This window comes from Pipistrellus kuhlii, unplaced genomic scaffold (genome assembly GCF_014108245.1).
Source record: "Pipistrellus kuhlii isolate mPipKuh1 unplaced genomic scaffold, mPipKuh1.p scaffold_m20_p_18, whole genome shotgun sequence".
Classification (NCBI taxonomy): Eukaryota; Metazoa; Chordata; class Mammalia; order Chiroptera; family Vespertilionidae; genus Pipistrellus; species Pipistrellus kuhlii.
The window spans coordinates 20,077,834-20,093,583 of record NW_023425493.1 but is presented as its reverse complement, the minus strand read 5'-3'; the positions used below and the strand labels follow the sequence as shown (position 1 = coordinate 20,093,583).

At 41.1% G+C, this 15,750-nt stretch overlaps 1 protein-coding gene across 5 annotated transcripts in view; it reads right to left on the bottom strand.

Moving 5' to 3' along the window:
- ASTN1 (astrotactin 1) overlaps positions 1-15,750 on the bottom strand; it is a 253,533-nt gene that overhangs the window by 157,241 nt on the left and 80,542 nt on the right. For all 5 annotated transcript variants that reach the window (XM_045583192.1, XM_036442542.2, XM_036442544.2 and 2 more), the window contains exon 2: positions 383-570. In XM_045583192.1, the coding sequence (XP_045439148.1) occupies positions 383-570 (188 nt within the window). The remainder of the gene's footprint in view (positions 1-382; positions 571-15,750) is intronic.

Here is a 15,750-nt window from a genome sequence, read left to right as displayed (position 1 = left end):
TGATAGCATCAAGCAGCTTGGCTATTCAATCATTTGGCCAACATTTATGTAATTAATTTTTTACAAGATATTTGTTTATACAAGTTGAATAATTTCTTTCTAAGACAGTCTTCTGTTCCTGTCTATGGTTGATGATTGGTAAAAACTCTATGTCTAGGCATGTGCCTACAGAGGACAGCTTGGTACTGATGCTGTGGAAATAATTGCAACTTTTACTGACACCACAAGTGGATTGCTTTCCCATAAATGGGAAATTATTCATTAACATGATCAGTGATCATTATGGCATTGAGTTTTATAGAGCTGTGTGTATGGCACCAAGACTCTTCATGTCAAGGTAACGTAAGCACTGCTTGAGAGGTGAAGGCCACGCTGCTCTTACCATGACTGAGATGTGCAGGATCCTCAGCTCCTCCTCTGCTGACTCGTGCTGGGGTTCTTCTGTTGGGTCTTGTCCGGGAAGGGTCGGGGCACCATCTTGGTGATGGATGTGAAAAAGCAAAGTGCCATTCTCCAGCCACTGCTGCCTCCAGCGCACCAGAGGGATGTCCTCTGTGTTCCCTGAGATCTCTGGAGGACAAACAGCAAATGCACAGGTCAGAATTCCAGCTGAACCAGACCAAATCTTCTTACTCATCTTCATAGACACTGATACAGATTAGCCAGCATCAGCGGAAGACAATATAGGGTTCCAACTAGTTAGGTCAGACTTACTGCTGCTCTAAATCTCAAGGAGTGGAAGAGACCCTGAGAAGAAAATTATCCCCCATAGGTCTAAGCATCATAATCTAGCGAGCCAGTCTCTCACACATTGAGAAAAAGACCAGGTAAAAATCCAAGCTCTTCCTGCTATTTCTATGACCAATAGCATCCTTTATCTAGCCTAGTTTGAATATCCTAATAGCGCCCCCTGGGGTAAATGCAAGGTTGCTTTCCTCTTGTAAATTTGTGAGAGTGTGAGTTCCCTAGCAATTGCTCCTAGATACCAGCGAATCTATAATGAAGAGAGGTGGTAATTACCATGTAGAGAACTGGTACTTATGGAGAGAAACATCCTGGAAGGTTACTGCAGAGCAACTGGGCTGACAGGTTATTTCTAAAACCACAATCATTTTCTGCAGAGTCCACTGGAGATGTCTGATATTGCTGTGGCAGGTAAAATAATGTTTTAATTCCCTTTAAATTTTCTCTTCACTTTTGCAGAGCAGAGGTGGTGTACATGGAGAGGGTGGTGCATAAATGGGTTCTTAGCACAGGCACAAGACATTCCTAAGAACAGACATTCGTCTGCCCTCAGGGCATTAGATTGAGGCACTGGTCTATCACCAACAAATCAACAACAAATTTCCTAATGTTCACCTCACACCATAGGTGCTAAGATCCTGCTGTAGAGGTCACTGTTATATGACCCTCTCACTAATATTCCTAAGTAACACCAGGTCAAAGCTTTGAGATGTTCCACAACAGAGACCTGCTCAACCCAGTCCCTCCTGAACTTCACTGTCCCCCAGACTATTCTTCTTTACCAACTATTACCACCAGGGAACTAACCTTCTGCTGAACACAGCTGGGCAAAGCTCTGCTTTCTAAAACTTCATTTTTGTAAGGTATAGATTCTCCTCAAATTTATTACCTTTGACTAAAAAAAGTAGATATATATAGTAATTTCATAGACATAAAAAAAGATTTAATAAAACACATTTAGAAGAATATTCTCATCAAGTACCATGACCATAAAGAGGAAAGCAATTTTAAATATTTATGGAGTTTATAAATGCCTTTCACTATTTGTATGAGGACACAAATGATGTTCTGCTTTATTTATTTACTCATATATTTATTCACTTATTCAACAGACACACACTGGGCATATATTAAGCACCAGACCCTATTTTAGGCACTAGGACATGAAGCCCTCAACAAGTTCTCTAAAGCAGTGGTTGCCAACTTTTGGACCACTGGTTGGCGACCGCTGCTCTAAAGTAATCCAGGGTGAATGAGTGTAGGTAAGTGCTACAATACATGCATGGCAGCATTCTGTGGGAACGTAGGAGGAGGCAAGGCTCATCTTGCCTGGGGAGAAGGGGGAAGGAGAGATGAAAGTAGCCTTCTTTTCAGAAGATGATACTGGTCTGGGCCTTGAAGTATGGGCAATTTCCCTTTAATAGGCAGGTAAGTAGGGAGAAGGCATTCAGACTCTGAGAAGAGAATGAGGAGGATGAAGAAGAATGTGGGCTAGTCCTCTCAGGGTAGGTGAGTGACAAGAATCTGCATGAGGCACAGGTCACAGCCAGTATCTAGAAGACACTGATATGATCGCTTATCTCACACCACAGACCAGAGCACAGAGAAGGCAGAGTGTGATGGAGAACCAGCAAAGCAGCAAAGACTTAGCCCTTCTCCCTGATTGCCTAAGGGACTCAGTTACCCTGATGGGTGCTGGACTGGCAAGCTGTCCATGCCCTGGCATAGCATCCAGCAAGCTGCAGGGGGTAGAGGGTGTGAAATGGATGACTCCCTGCATCCCCGACCAGGTTTTCCACAGGCACAGCCCCATTTGTGGGTGAGGCAGGGACTCAGGCTTCCCGATTCACTAAGGAGGTTTTCTGATTTCCAGGTGAAGAGAAACCCTTGGGCGTGCCTCCGAGGGTGCCTGCTTAGACCAATAGAAACCCCTCCAGTCACAAACCCTACTAGGTGGCACTTACTCTCACTCATCAAGCCTTCATACACACGCACTGGGAAGATTCCTCCTGGGAAACACACTCTCCTCACCTAAGTCCTTTCCTGTCATTGTTGTAGAAACCAAACTCAGTCTCCTCCTCACCACAGACATAAGTCACCAACAGCACCAGTTCCTAATGGAGCACCAGGTGGCATAATGGAATCACCCAGCACAACACACGCCCAGCCTCCTGCCTGCACCTGGGATTTATTCCACACACATCGGTGTCCCTTAAACCCTTCAAAGGGAAGCTGGCCCCTCATCGCTCTAAAGCACTAACAAACTGGATTTTTATTTCCCAGATCCTCATCAAGTGGGCCAGGCTCATTACCTCTGTTTTAACTGTGGAAGCAAAGACAAGTCAATACCCAGACCAAGATCATTGGGCATGACACAACAGGGAATGAAACAGATGAACGGTTGTCATTCCTCTCCACCCCCAGCACACACACTGCATGGCCCGACCTTTGAACATGCACAGAGCGAGGACACAGTTGAGGAGAAAATTCGCGTGGTCTTTCAGGAGATTATGTGCCACAGGATTTTAATTTATTACACAAGGAGTTAGTGTTCCATGATTTCATTTAAAATCGAGATATAATTCACATACCCAGAAATTCACCCTTTCAAAGTATACAATCTAGTGGTTTTTAGTGTATTCACAAAGCTTTGCAAACATCATCACTCTGATTCCACAACATTTTCATCAGCCCAAAAAGAAGCCCCATATCAGTGGCCATCTAGGACTTTTTTGGGAAGGAAGGTATTCTACTGCAGGGTTCCAGGAGGGATGGTACCAAGGAAAGAACAGGTGCAGGAAGGGCACTGACAAATGGCCCCACAGGAAGGTGAGTGGAGAGCATTTCTGGCCTTGGCACTAGACCAGTCCTCTGAACCTCTGTGTAGGTTTTTCACACCCTTCCCTATAGACAGTGATTTTTCCCAGACCAGACTCATCATAGAGATCAAAGGTTAAAGGAAGGAGGATGCCACATCTGCCAGAAAGAGGGCACTGTCATATTTTAGATTCAAGGTAATTAAGGAAAGATGGCTTCTTCTTCAGCTTTTTTTGGCACGACTTGACATGGAAGAGCGAAAATGCTAAACCAGGAACTTAATATGCTATAGCAGTGCTGGGTCAACCAATAAAAGAACTACATGGGGTATAATAAATGTCTTGTGAATTTCATTGCCAATGGGCTGAGGTGGAGCCTACAACATCAATGCAGTCACGTTGGACTGGATGTCAGCAGAATACTTCAGGAAGAGGAAATGCTCCCAAATTGCTTTACCAATGCAAGACTATCCTAAGACTTCTAAGGGGAAAACAGGGATGGTAATAAAATAGTTACTGTAGTCCAAGGCCTCTTGTGCACTGCAACTGAGGCTCAGACTGGGCCTTTTCTATAACATACTGAATAAAACAAGTGCCAACAGGAGCCCACGCAAGCATCTCAGGATAGCACAGGTGACATGAGTGCTGAAGCCATCATCACACTTGGAGCTGACATCTCTGAAAGGGAAAGGCTGTCCTGATTTTTAGTGTGTCCATTCTTTCCTTCCACAGACCTCATATCCTAAGTACCTCCCAAAATTCTGGAATACACAGAAACTAGGGTACCATTTATTTTTGGACACAACTAATATTTTTGGAGCATACTATTTTTGCCAGTCAGTCAACTGTGTGACATGGTCCTTACTCTCAAGGAGCTTTTGGTCTAATAAGAAATTGAAGACGTGGCCATGAGTTAAGTCCTCTAAATATAATAGTAATAGCAGTGCTGAGTGAGAGGATATAAATTGGCTGTGCATAAACCCAGGAGAAGAGGTAAAATATTGGGAGGTGACTGCCAATGAAGGGAATGGTGTGTACAAAGGAACAGCAAAACAATGTGTGTTTACAAAACTGAGGCAGGTCCAGTGATGCTGTAGGATGAAGGCTATGAAGAGGAGTAGTGGAGGACTGAGGCTAAAAAAAAATACAGATTAGTGTCAATTATGAAAGTTGTGAAAGCCAGTTTAAGGAGTTAGAAGCTAATGGGAAATCATACACAGTTTTATTAAGCAGAGGAGAAAATAAAGCCACGATTAAGAAGACCCATTAAAGAGAGTAGCAAAAACAATAGGTTCAATCAATCTCACTCTGTGACTTTGATCCTAGAATCTACAGTGATCCAAACATTCAACCAGAGCTCAGGAGACCCAGATCTGAAATAACCTTCAATTAATTACTAGCTTTGAGTTTAATCATCTGTATAAGGAGGAGCTGTATATAGATGAATGTTAAGATCTTGGTAAGACTTTGCCCATCTATGATTCTAAATCCTAAAGGGTGTGCTTCACAAAACTACCTAAAAAGGCAATAACTTCAATGTCACAGACAATGTCAAATCACCTCTCAAGTCTATAGTACTCCACTTCTCCTCTCCCTCTGAGCATAGGGTGGACCAATTTGGGATGATTTGATTAGAGACTTTGAGAACCAGACACATCTTCAGACTAGATCTCAGGCTGGAGAGAAAAGCTCTCAACACACTGGCACAGACATGAGGCTTCTAAAGCAGAAACCCTGGAGTTTCTATATTAGGCACCACAGAACGTGGGTTATGGCAAGTTTGTCAGGGAGAGTCATCCTAGAGCAGCAGTCACTTCCCGGTGGTCCGCGGACCACTGGTGGTCCATGAGGTCCAAAAGGTTGGCGACCGCTGCTCTAGAGAATAATTTGGGGTGGGAAAAGGCAGCAGGAAGGAGAGTAAGACAAAATCACATTAAAATCAGCCTCAGTCTATGAGCTTGCAGCATTGTCCTTTAGTGGGAATAGCTCAGGACACCCAAAATTTGCTCCAAGAATTCCTGCTCTATCTAGGAATTACACCTTCCTCATGCCATCAAGTGTCCTGTCTTGCTTTAGTCATTTCTTCACTCTCAGAATCCCTGAACTGGGCTTTTAAGACAATAATCATCATGTTTCAGGACCAAAATTTTTTCAAAAGGTATCTTCGGTGAGGACCAGATCCACGGTGCTGTCTTTTTCAAAAAACTTGATAATTTAAAGTCAAATGTAGACTGGAATTGGGGAAATTCTCAAAGATCCTTTTAACTCACTGAATGACTCAGAGCAATCCTGGCACTCAGGCCCCTTTCCCTTCTTGAGTTCCAAGCTAGATCCCATGGAGGAGCCATGAGGTGGCTCCAGTGACCAGGTCAAGCCAGGAAGAAGCATTTGACATGTCAATTATTCGCCTCATGTCAAGCACACCTGATGAACTGATTGCAGTCCTTTGGGGTTGAGGGTGACACCTGATGGCCATTACTCTTACAAGACCTTGCTTAGATCAAGATCTTCAAACCTACTGTTAATCTTAAAAAACCTTCCTCCAGCTAAATCTAGTCTAGCTTCTGAGAGAATTCCCCAGAGTTAGAAAAGAACTGGATTAATTGAAAGACAAATAAAATGCACTACCACAAAACTTCCTGCTGTTAGAGGAAGGAAGGAGTGTCCATGGATTATTAGTTTTGCATGGTTGTTTTTCAGTTCTATTAAGTACAGTATTGTGAATGGCCTCATATTCTTTATGAAAGAATTACAAGGGAAAGGGAACATCTCCAAAAAATAAGACATAACCTCCAACCTTATGCTATCTCAGCTACCATTCTGAGGTTCTAAGTGATGACGAGGAAGCTCAGGAATTTAGTGATAAAGCCAACTCTCCAAAACTAAGAATAACAAATGGGTCTTTTCCACAAGGGACTATCATTAAGATTACCAAAGGTAGGCCTGTGATTGAATTATCCCTTTTCTTCAATTCTTTTTTTTTTTTTTAACTTTCCTTTTTCCCCAACTCTAATTTCAGAGTTTGAAAGATATTGATGGTAGGTCTACTTTCCCACATGGCTTTATTATGGTCTTCCAACTGAAACTATTAACAGTGGCATTAACTTTCAACACCTTTGTAAGAAAATAACCTGCTTAAGTCAGGGGTTAATAACAGCAGAGGATCACTAATTATCCTGAAAATCTTTACCCTGGTATCAAATGTGACCCATGCCTTTAATGTCTCTGGAACAGCAGCCTCTAAAGACCCCAACTTGTTCCATAAACACAATGACAGCAGCACATTAGTGTTCTGGCCATCTGTGAAGAAATGAAAAGCAGACAAAGTAGGAGGATGCAGAGAGAAAGGACAAAGTCAAAAAAAGTGAGGAAAGAACGTGCTTTGGGCTGAGTTTGCTGGGCCTCCACACCTTTCACCACAGGGACCATCTGGTATGGAGTGCTGAAGTGACAAATCCTACTGCCCAGAGTGAGAGCCACACAAAATGATTCAAGCAGCACAGATGCTAGGGACACGAAGGTCTGCCTGGAGCTTGTGCCTATATAGACCCGGCTAAGTGAACAACAAAATGGGAGATAGCATAGCCAGGAAGTCCTTTTGTGCAGGTGCTTAGCATACAACTGAAAAAAGGAACTCTTTTTGTGGTTCCTCTATTCCATCTAAATCTAGCTCCTCTGCCTCCAAATAAGAGAGCAAGCGTTGCTGGACTATGTGGGCAAAAGCTTATTGGCAAAATGGCTTCAAACTTCAAGAACCTCTCACCCAACAGATAGATGCCCAGGTAGCTCCTTTCTCAAGTAACTAGAATCTCTTCGACATGATGAGATTTGGAATAAAGCTTTCCACTTGTGACCAGGAGAAGGGCAATCGAATTCCTATTCAGTGACATTTGCTCCCGATGGAAAGAGCCTAAAGCAGTAATGACCCAGTGATGAGAAAGGGAATGGCAGGTGGACAGGAGCAGTGAACAAGAAGCTGGGGGAATGAGTCTCTGCAATCTTTCTGGAGCTCATTTTCCTAATCTTCAAATGACTGCACTAGAAGGTCTGTAGGGACTCTCCAGCTCTAATCATGCTACTCAATGATACAAAACCACACATGACAGTCGGCTGTAGTCAGACCCCCAAATCTGGTGCAGGCTGAGTATATTTCTGATAACTGGATAAAAGTCTCTGTGAAAGTTTTTCAAATCAGACTTTCTTCTTAGAGCCTGGAAAGCTTCCAGCTCAGCCCAGCCTATCCATTTTAGGATAAGAATTGGCTATATATTGTATATATATTTAAAATATTTTTATTGATTTTCCACAGAGAGGAATGGTAAGGGATAGAGAGCTAGAAACGTTGATGAGAGAGAAACATCGACCAGCTGCCACCTGCACACCCCCTACCGGGGATGTGCCCGCAACCAATGTACATGTCTTTCACAGGAATGGAACCTGGGACCTTTCAGTCCGCAGACCGATGCTCTATCCACTGAACCAAACTGGCTTCGGCAGAATTGGCTATATTGAAATTCATGACAGTGACTTATGGAAACCGTATCAGTGGTCCCCAAGAAGAATCATCCACATACAGATGCCTCCAAATAATTTCCAATGAATTATTTACTAGTGATCAATTATGTTTATCTAAACAAGGATAATCTACTAGATTAAACACACACACACACACACACACACACCAAAAACTTCATCTGATTTCTTTCTGCAACCCCACCAAGATCCCTTTATAGAGCTGTCCTCTGCAATTCAAAAATGTTACCATCCTTTAAGCTGCCCACCTACCACTTCTATTTTTCCCAAAAAGGTTGAAGGTAGACTAAAATGAACCAAAAATGAGAGCAGAAGTGGTATGAGAGACAGAAATAAGGACCCTCCATGATCTATAGTAGGTTTTCTCCAAGGCAGGTGTGGGCAGGAGCTGCAGAACTCATCGAGGATGGCTTTTGAAATCAGGCTGATGAAAGCAGTGAAGCTTTCTATGGATGCTGCTGGAAGTAGGTCACCGCACTACTCTCTGCCAGCATGAATAGCAATCAAGCAACTCTGTGAACATTCTATTTACCTAGCCATGGAGATGAAAACATTCCCCTGGGGGGAGTGCAGCCAAAAGATTCTGACACAACCAGGGAGATGAGGAAGCATTCAAATGACTTATGATTTCCTCCAAAATGGTTTGCCTCTTCCTACCACAATGGTTCTCTGGATCTTTTCAAAGCTCTGCAAAGTTTATCCACATGTTACTCATTCAAGTCTCATTTGAAAAGGGGGTGAGGAGGCCCAAAGCTCTTTGAAAAGAAAAGTTAGGGTTATCTGAGTCAGATGTATTGGTAAGAAAAAATTTAAATATACCTAGTTCTATTCTCCACTGCAACCAACTGACCTTTGTAAATTGAGATAACAGCATGCATTTAACAAAAACTGACATCAAGTAAGATGTATAATAATATTTAAACTCTGTAATGTTAAAATATGTATTTACAGGTCATTTCATACAATGTAATGAGAATAAGTCCTTTTGAAGACTGCACTTTCATGACTGGAATTCTGATTTGAGGTTTGCACATCACTGGGGGCCACATCTTTGCAGTGTGGCACTGGAAACAATAGGAATACCTAGGTTTGGAAAGCTGGGGCCCTGGATGCAGGAAGATTGGAAAGAAAATGCCTACCAGATCCAGGAGAACTCATTTCCTCCTGAATCCTCTTTCGTGGCCTCCAGGCTTTCATTGCCATAGAGTTTAGTATTTGCTCTGATTCTTGATCCTGAACTATTCAGTGAGATCTCCTATATGGTTCTCACTTTATAAAGTGGATAGAAAATGAAATTGATAATGACAAAATATCACCTGTACATGACTTACAGAAGAGAATAGGCCATCACCTGTCTTGATTTATCTCCATTTCTAATTACTTTTTATCTAGTTGTATTTCTGTTATCATCTATGATTTAACTTAACAAGTAATGATGTGCCTATTATTCACTGGCTCTGTTAAGAAGCCCTTTCAACATTCATGAGCTAACTTAATCCTCTATAACCCTTTAATGTGGGTATTTATATCTCCATTTCATTGATAGAGAGTTCCAGAAAAGTCAATATACTTGAAGAAGTTCACTAGTTAGTGGGAAAATTAGAGAAGAAAAATACTAGGGCTCCTGGCTTCAAGGCCTTTGTTCCTTTCCACTATCTCAATGCCCATTCTCTTGCTTTGCAAATCTCAACCCCAGAATAATATAACTAAATTGCTTGGCATTATGTGGCTTATAATGAACACAAATCCACATCAATATTGCCATTATTCATACTCAAGCACTGAGAATAATCTTAGTTATAATAATCATAGTAATCTCTCCTGATGAGCTATACTGTTGACCCCTGATCAACATGGGGTTGAAATGCACAGGTCCACTTACACTCACACTTTTTCCAGTTGACTCACTCAGTTCAATCAACCCATGCATTTAAAACTTGCATTTTCAAGGATCAACTGGCGGTTGGGAATCTGCATAAGAAGAGGACCGATTTAAATTATATGAAGATTTTTTCACCAAAACCGGTTTGGCTCAATGGATAGAGCGTTGGCTTGGGGACTGAAAGGTCCCGGATTCAATTCAGGTCAAGGGCATGTACCTTGGTTGCGGGCATATCCCCAGTAGGGGGTGTGCAAGAGGCAGCTGATTGATGACTCTCTCTCATGGATGTTTCTAACTCTCTATCTCTCTCTCTTCCTCTCTGTACAAAATCAATAAAATATATTTTTTTAAAAATAAAAATAAAAATAAAATTATATGAAGATTTTTTATTGTGTAGGAGTCAGTGCCCTTAAATCCCTATGTTGTTCAAGGGTCAACTATATTCTCTCAAAAGCTTTCAAAGCACATCTGCAGCCAGTAACCACAAAGCAAATGATCTCTCCCAAGACTAGAATGTCAGAGAAGGAACAAAGAGAGTGAATGATTAAACAACATGAACCTGGCCCTGACCGGTTTGGCTCAGTGGACAGAGCGTAGGCCTGCAAACTCTAGGGTCTCAGGTTCGATTCTGGTCAAGGGCATGTACCTTGGTTGTGGGCACATCCCCAGTAGGAAGTGCAGGAGATAGCTGATCAATGTTTCTCTCTCATTGATGTTTCTAAGTCTCTATTCCTCTCTTTTCCTCTCTGTAAAAAAAATCAATTTTATATATATATATATATATATATATATATATATATATATATATATATATATTTTTTTTTTTTTTTTTTTTTTTAACAATGTGAATCTAATGTGAACATAGGATCAGCAAGAACTCTGTAGTAGTGGTTGTGAGTGATGCTGATACCATACATGTTGATCACCTCTTAGGTAAAGTGTCTGACCAAAAGGTGAAAATGATCATAAAAAAGAAACAAAAAGCCCAAAATGGACTCACTTTGTGCTAAGGCCCATGACAGCAAACCGAGACATAATACCTAACTCAGTTTTATGTTCTTCTAGGAATATAAATGTGAACCAATCTGGAATTACCCACTTAGCACTAGTGAAATAATCTGCCTTAGAGACCCCACACCTTTCACCAAGCTAAGGTGACCTTGCCTAAAACAATCATTCTTTTCTAGAAAAAACTTCCTTGCCCCACCTCCTTCTGCCTATAATTCTTCCATTTTGCACAGCTCCTTTCTAGCTGCTAAGATGGGATGTTGCCTGATTCATGAATCATTAAATAATGCCAATTAGATCTTTAAATTTATTCAGTTGAATTTTGTTTTTTGACATCATAAATGCCGAGCAGAATTGATTGCACTCAAGTGGAGGCTTGCATTCTCATTTTCATCCTGGAGAAGAAGGCTTTCCACTCCATTCCTGCAGACCTGCAAGCTCACCTTGTTGAGCATGAGCCCTGGCTTCTTACACACACACAACTGGGGAGCCCAAAGCTCAGTGGACCAGTCAGTTCTCCAGGTTTTCTCTAAATCATTTTCTCCTACAGATGTGTGTGTGTGTGTGTGTGTGTGTGTGTGTGTGTCTCAAAATATCTGTGTATCAAACCATCATGCTGCACAATTTAAATAGGTACAATTTATTTGTCAATTATTCTTTAATAAAGTTGGGGGGAAAAGAAAAGGGAGTATGTGACTTCTAAAGATACGTCTCACTCTAAAATTCTTTGATTTTTTTTTAAAAAAATTTCTATGATCTGTAATTGCCATGCTGGGGGCTGAACCTGAAGTTCCTTTAAAAAAGTAAAGATGAAAAGTGGTAATAATCTTATGTATCTTTGTTGTGTTCCTCAGCCTGAGAAAGGAGAGTGTTTACAAAGACTCAAATAAGTAAAACATTCTATATTATAACATGCAAAGTTCTTATTTATCCCCTCTCTTTTCACTCATCAATCCTGTGTGGTAGGTTCCACAGAATTAGAATCAAAAGGCCAGAGGGTAAGTGAAGATTGTAAGGGCTAAGGCAAATAAGACAGAGACAGCACTAAATCCAGCTTCTCATTCTTTCTACTACACTGTGCTGTCTACCAAAGTGATGCTTATTTATACTGAGAAATCATGAACCAGTCTACTTGTATTTCAGCTTAATGAATTAGATACACAAAAGTTATACAGCAAAAGTAAACACTCTCAGGAGTTTGAAAAGTTTCAGCTTCTAGACCCAGGAGTGAAATTGAGTTATTAACCAATTCACACAAGGGTATAACTTAGGTAGCAATCTGATGTAATTTCCCTGTGACAGACTCCCCTGGAGGATCAAATCTGTTTTTTCCTAGATTCCCATTACCAGTCTGAAGACTTGCTTGACACTGCCTTGGGCCCACTTCTGCAGGCTGACCTGTGTAAATGCTCATTACAAGAGGGATGAAGAGGACCTCTAAATGACCTGACAGATATCCCCTAGAAATGTAGGTCTAGCCATACAGTCCCTGTTGAGTGAATGATGATAGTTTAAAAAATACAAAGATCACTTGATCATTAAAATATGTTGCTGATCAGCTGGGAATAACATGCAGTGAGGGAACACCTTGATAACATCTTTCTCCTTCTCTCTCCCAAACTCTATCTTAATCCTAAAGCCCTTCCTTCTCAACAGCCCCCCACCCCCCATACACAAAACACCCATCCAGGGGCTGGAAGTGAGAAGTGAGAGCCATGCATGCTTCAGGAAGGGTGCAATTTAGAAAGTAGGTGAACTGCCTGTCATTGCGCATTCATCAATAGCACTGCCCCTCATGCTTACTTTCTTCTCCCATACCTTCCTGCTTTTCTATATGGGTCTGAATCTGTGTTCACAACACTTCATGGCACAAGGGACGTTTTCCTCTATTTCTCATCTTTGTTTACGGAAACTTCATTCATACCCTGGACAGATTTAGTGTTCATAACCTGCTGAATGATGTGATGATCAGACTGAATCTAACAAGAATAAAGTAGGGCAATTGAAAGTTATTACTATTTTTTCCCCCACAATAACATATATTGAGCATTTACTATGTGGCAGGTAATGGCTAAATACATACATTTTCATTAAGCTATTTGATAACTGATAAGGTAGGTCTATTGCTATCCAGGACTAGGAAAGTGAGGCAAAAGGAGATTAGGAAACTATTATAGTCAAAGGACTTGGGCACTGTGACTCTATGTAAGGAACACACTCTTCCTGAAGTCTCACTTTTTCCATTTGACAATAAGTAAATGATAGTCCAGTGAGGGGTCATCAACAGGTGGGCCAACAACTCAACTTCAACCCCTGTCATCACTGACCAATGAAAAGACTGTAAACACTGTGTGAGAAGTGAGGAGTGTCTCTGGTATCATTTGCATTAGAATGGGAAGGGAGTAGTGGGAAGGCTCAAAACTGGGACCTAATAATCCATCAATAGATTCTCTTCCTTTGACCTTGATCAAGCCAAGAGAAGTAAGGCATTGTAGGGGTACTTGGACAAACAACAGCCCCCAAACACATACTATCAACACATTCTACAATAGCTAATGCTTATGGAGTGTTTCCAATAAAATAGGCACTAAATGCTTTTGTTTCATTTCACTTCATTTTCATAACCATTATATGAGGTGGATAACAATTACAGGTGAGAAGGCTGAGGTACAGAAAGGTTAGGTAACTTGCCTAGCATTATATATTTAGCAAGTGGAGGAGACTGCATTAAATAGAATGTCTACCTTCAGAGTCTGGTTCTGAACCACTTTATTTCTCTGCCTCTTCCCTATGGGGCAACCTACTATATGCTCCCTCTTATGGGCTAATCTCTAAGAAACGTATCTTCTCATTGTAAAGTTCTTGCCTCTTTTCTCTTAATTTCTGCCATAGCCATGTTACTAACTGGCATTATGTTTCTTCTGGAGTTTAAGTTTTCATGAGCAGCAATGCTTTGCACATATTTCTACTGCAAGGTGACCGCACCATGGGTAGTCCCTCTTGGATGATCCTGGCATATCCTACCTGTACCACAGATCAAGAAATTATTAAGTGGCTTGGCCCTGAAGGTTGGCTAGTTAGCCAGAGACAAGTAAGATTCCTCAGGGAAGGAACAACCTAAGATAGGCACAGTCACAGAGGGGCCATCAGGAGAGAACCTGGGGATCAACAGAGGTGGGGCACAGACCTCACCACCCCCAAGTTTGCAGGGGCCTGAACCCTCACCCCATGTGAGGGAGGTCTCCTGCCCCCATGGCTGCTTAGCTTCCCATGCCCAGCTCAAATCAGGACCCAGGTAACAGACAGAGAGTTGGCCAACAGCAGCTGCTCTCTCCCTGCAACAAGAGTTGTTTGAGTTGTCTTGTACCCATGGCGTGGGGAAGTGGGATTTTGATATCTAAAGCCAGCCTAGCACCAGGAATGCTCAGGGCCTACTAAAGAAGGCAAATAATCCTTTCCACTAATATTTACAGGGTAAAATAAGATTGTTGTTAGAGTATTAAATTTGACAGTAAAATAGTAGTCAAGTTTTCAGGCTAATTTAAATCGGCTAATTGAAATAAGTGAATATTCTAGAAAAATTAATTGTACTGGACAAAAAGTTGTTCCTAAAGTGTTAACTAATATTTTTATTGGTAGTCATCTGATGGTAAAATTGCATAACATGTAATGAACTTAAAGCAGTCATATTTTAGTGTAAAAAAATAAAATTTAAAAGCTATTAAGACTACATTTTAAAATTTCCAAAAGCCTCCTAATATCTAAGTCAAAAACTGGGGGATAGAAGAAGAATATCATCATAGGAAAAATATCCTGTAAGTAAATTATATACATCTAGAAAATTTTTATTTTAGAAAATTAACTTTCATTCGTAATGCTAACAAGACACCCATGTAAAACATACATGGTGTCAAACCAAGCCAAAGGAAAATCGCTTAGGGCAAAAAATGAAAAAGGATAGCAAGTCAAATTTATAGAAAAGATTCCTTTATTAACTTCTGGTTGAGAATATGTTTGTATATTTTCAAAGAACAACTCCGAGACCTGCAAAAGAGAGGAATTGACAGGACTACTCCAGCCATAAAGACAGAAAAGAAACAGTCCAGAGATGGAAGATGCTGATGATGCCTTGCCATACTAGCAGTCAGCAGCTGGGGGACACTGCAGGTTGCCCAGGACCAAACCAGAGAGGGTCGGACCTGCATTACCACCATTTGTCTGACATCCAGAACTGAAATATCATTGCTGACATGTACACATAAGGAACTGTTTGACATTGAAATTGGGACTCAAAAGAACTGTTGGCTCAGAAAGAAAGTCACTACAGACTGATTCATTTGCCTCTCAGCATAACCATTATTGCTTGTCTCATTTTTGGTTCTTATAAGTGTATTTCTAGTAGCACATGATCTCACTCATCTAGGGGAAATGATGAATAACATAGACTGATGGACAAGAACAGACCCGGAGACAAGGAAGCATAGATCAGACTGTCAGACCTCAGAGGGAAGGTAGGGGAGGGTGGGTATAAGAGAAAGAGATCAACCAAAGGACTTGTGTGCATGCATATGAGCCTAATCAGTGGTCATGGACAACAAGGGGGTGGGGGCATGCGTGAGGAGGGATTTGGGATGGGAATTAGGGGAATGAGGACAAATATGTGCAATAAAGAAATTAAAAAATAAAATTAAAACATTAAAAAAATCATAACTTCAATATGTTCCTATTTCTCTGTGTAGAAATTATTACATAAAATAAAATGTTTTA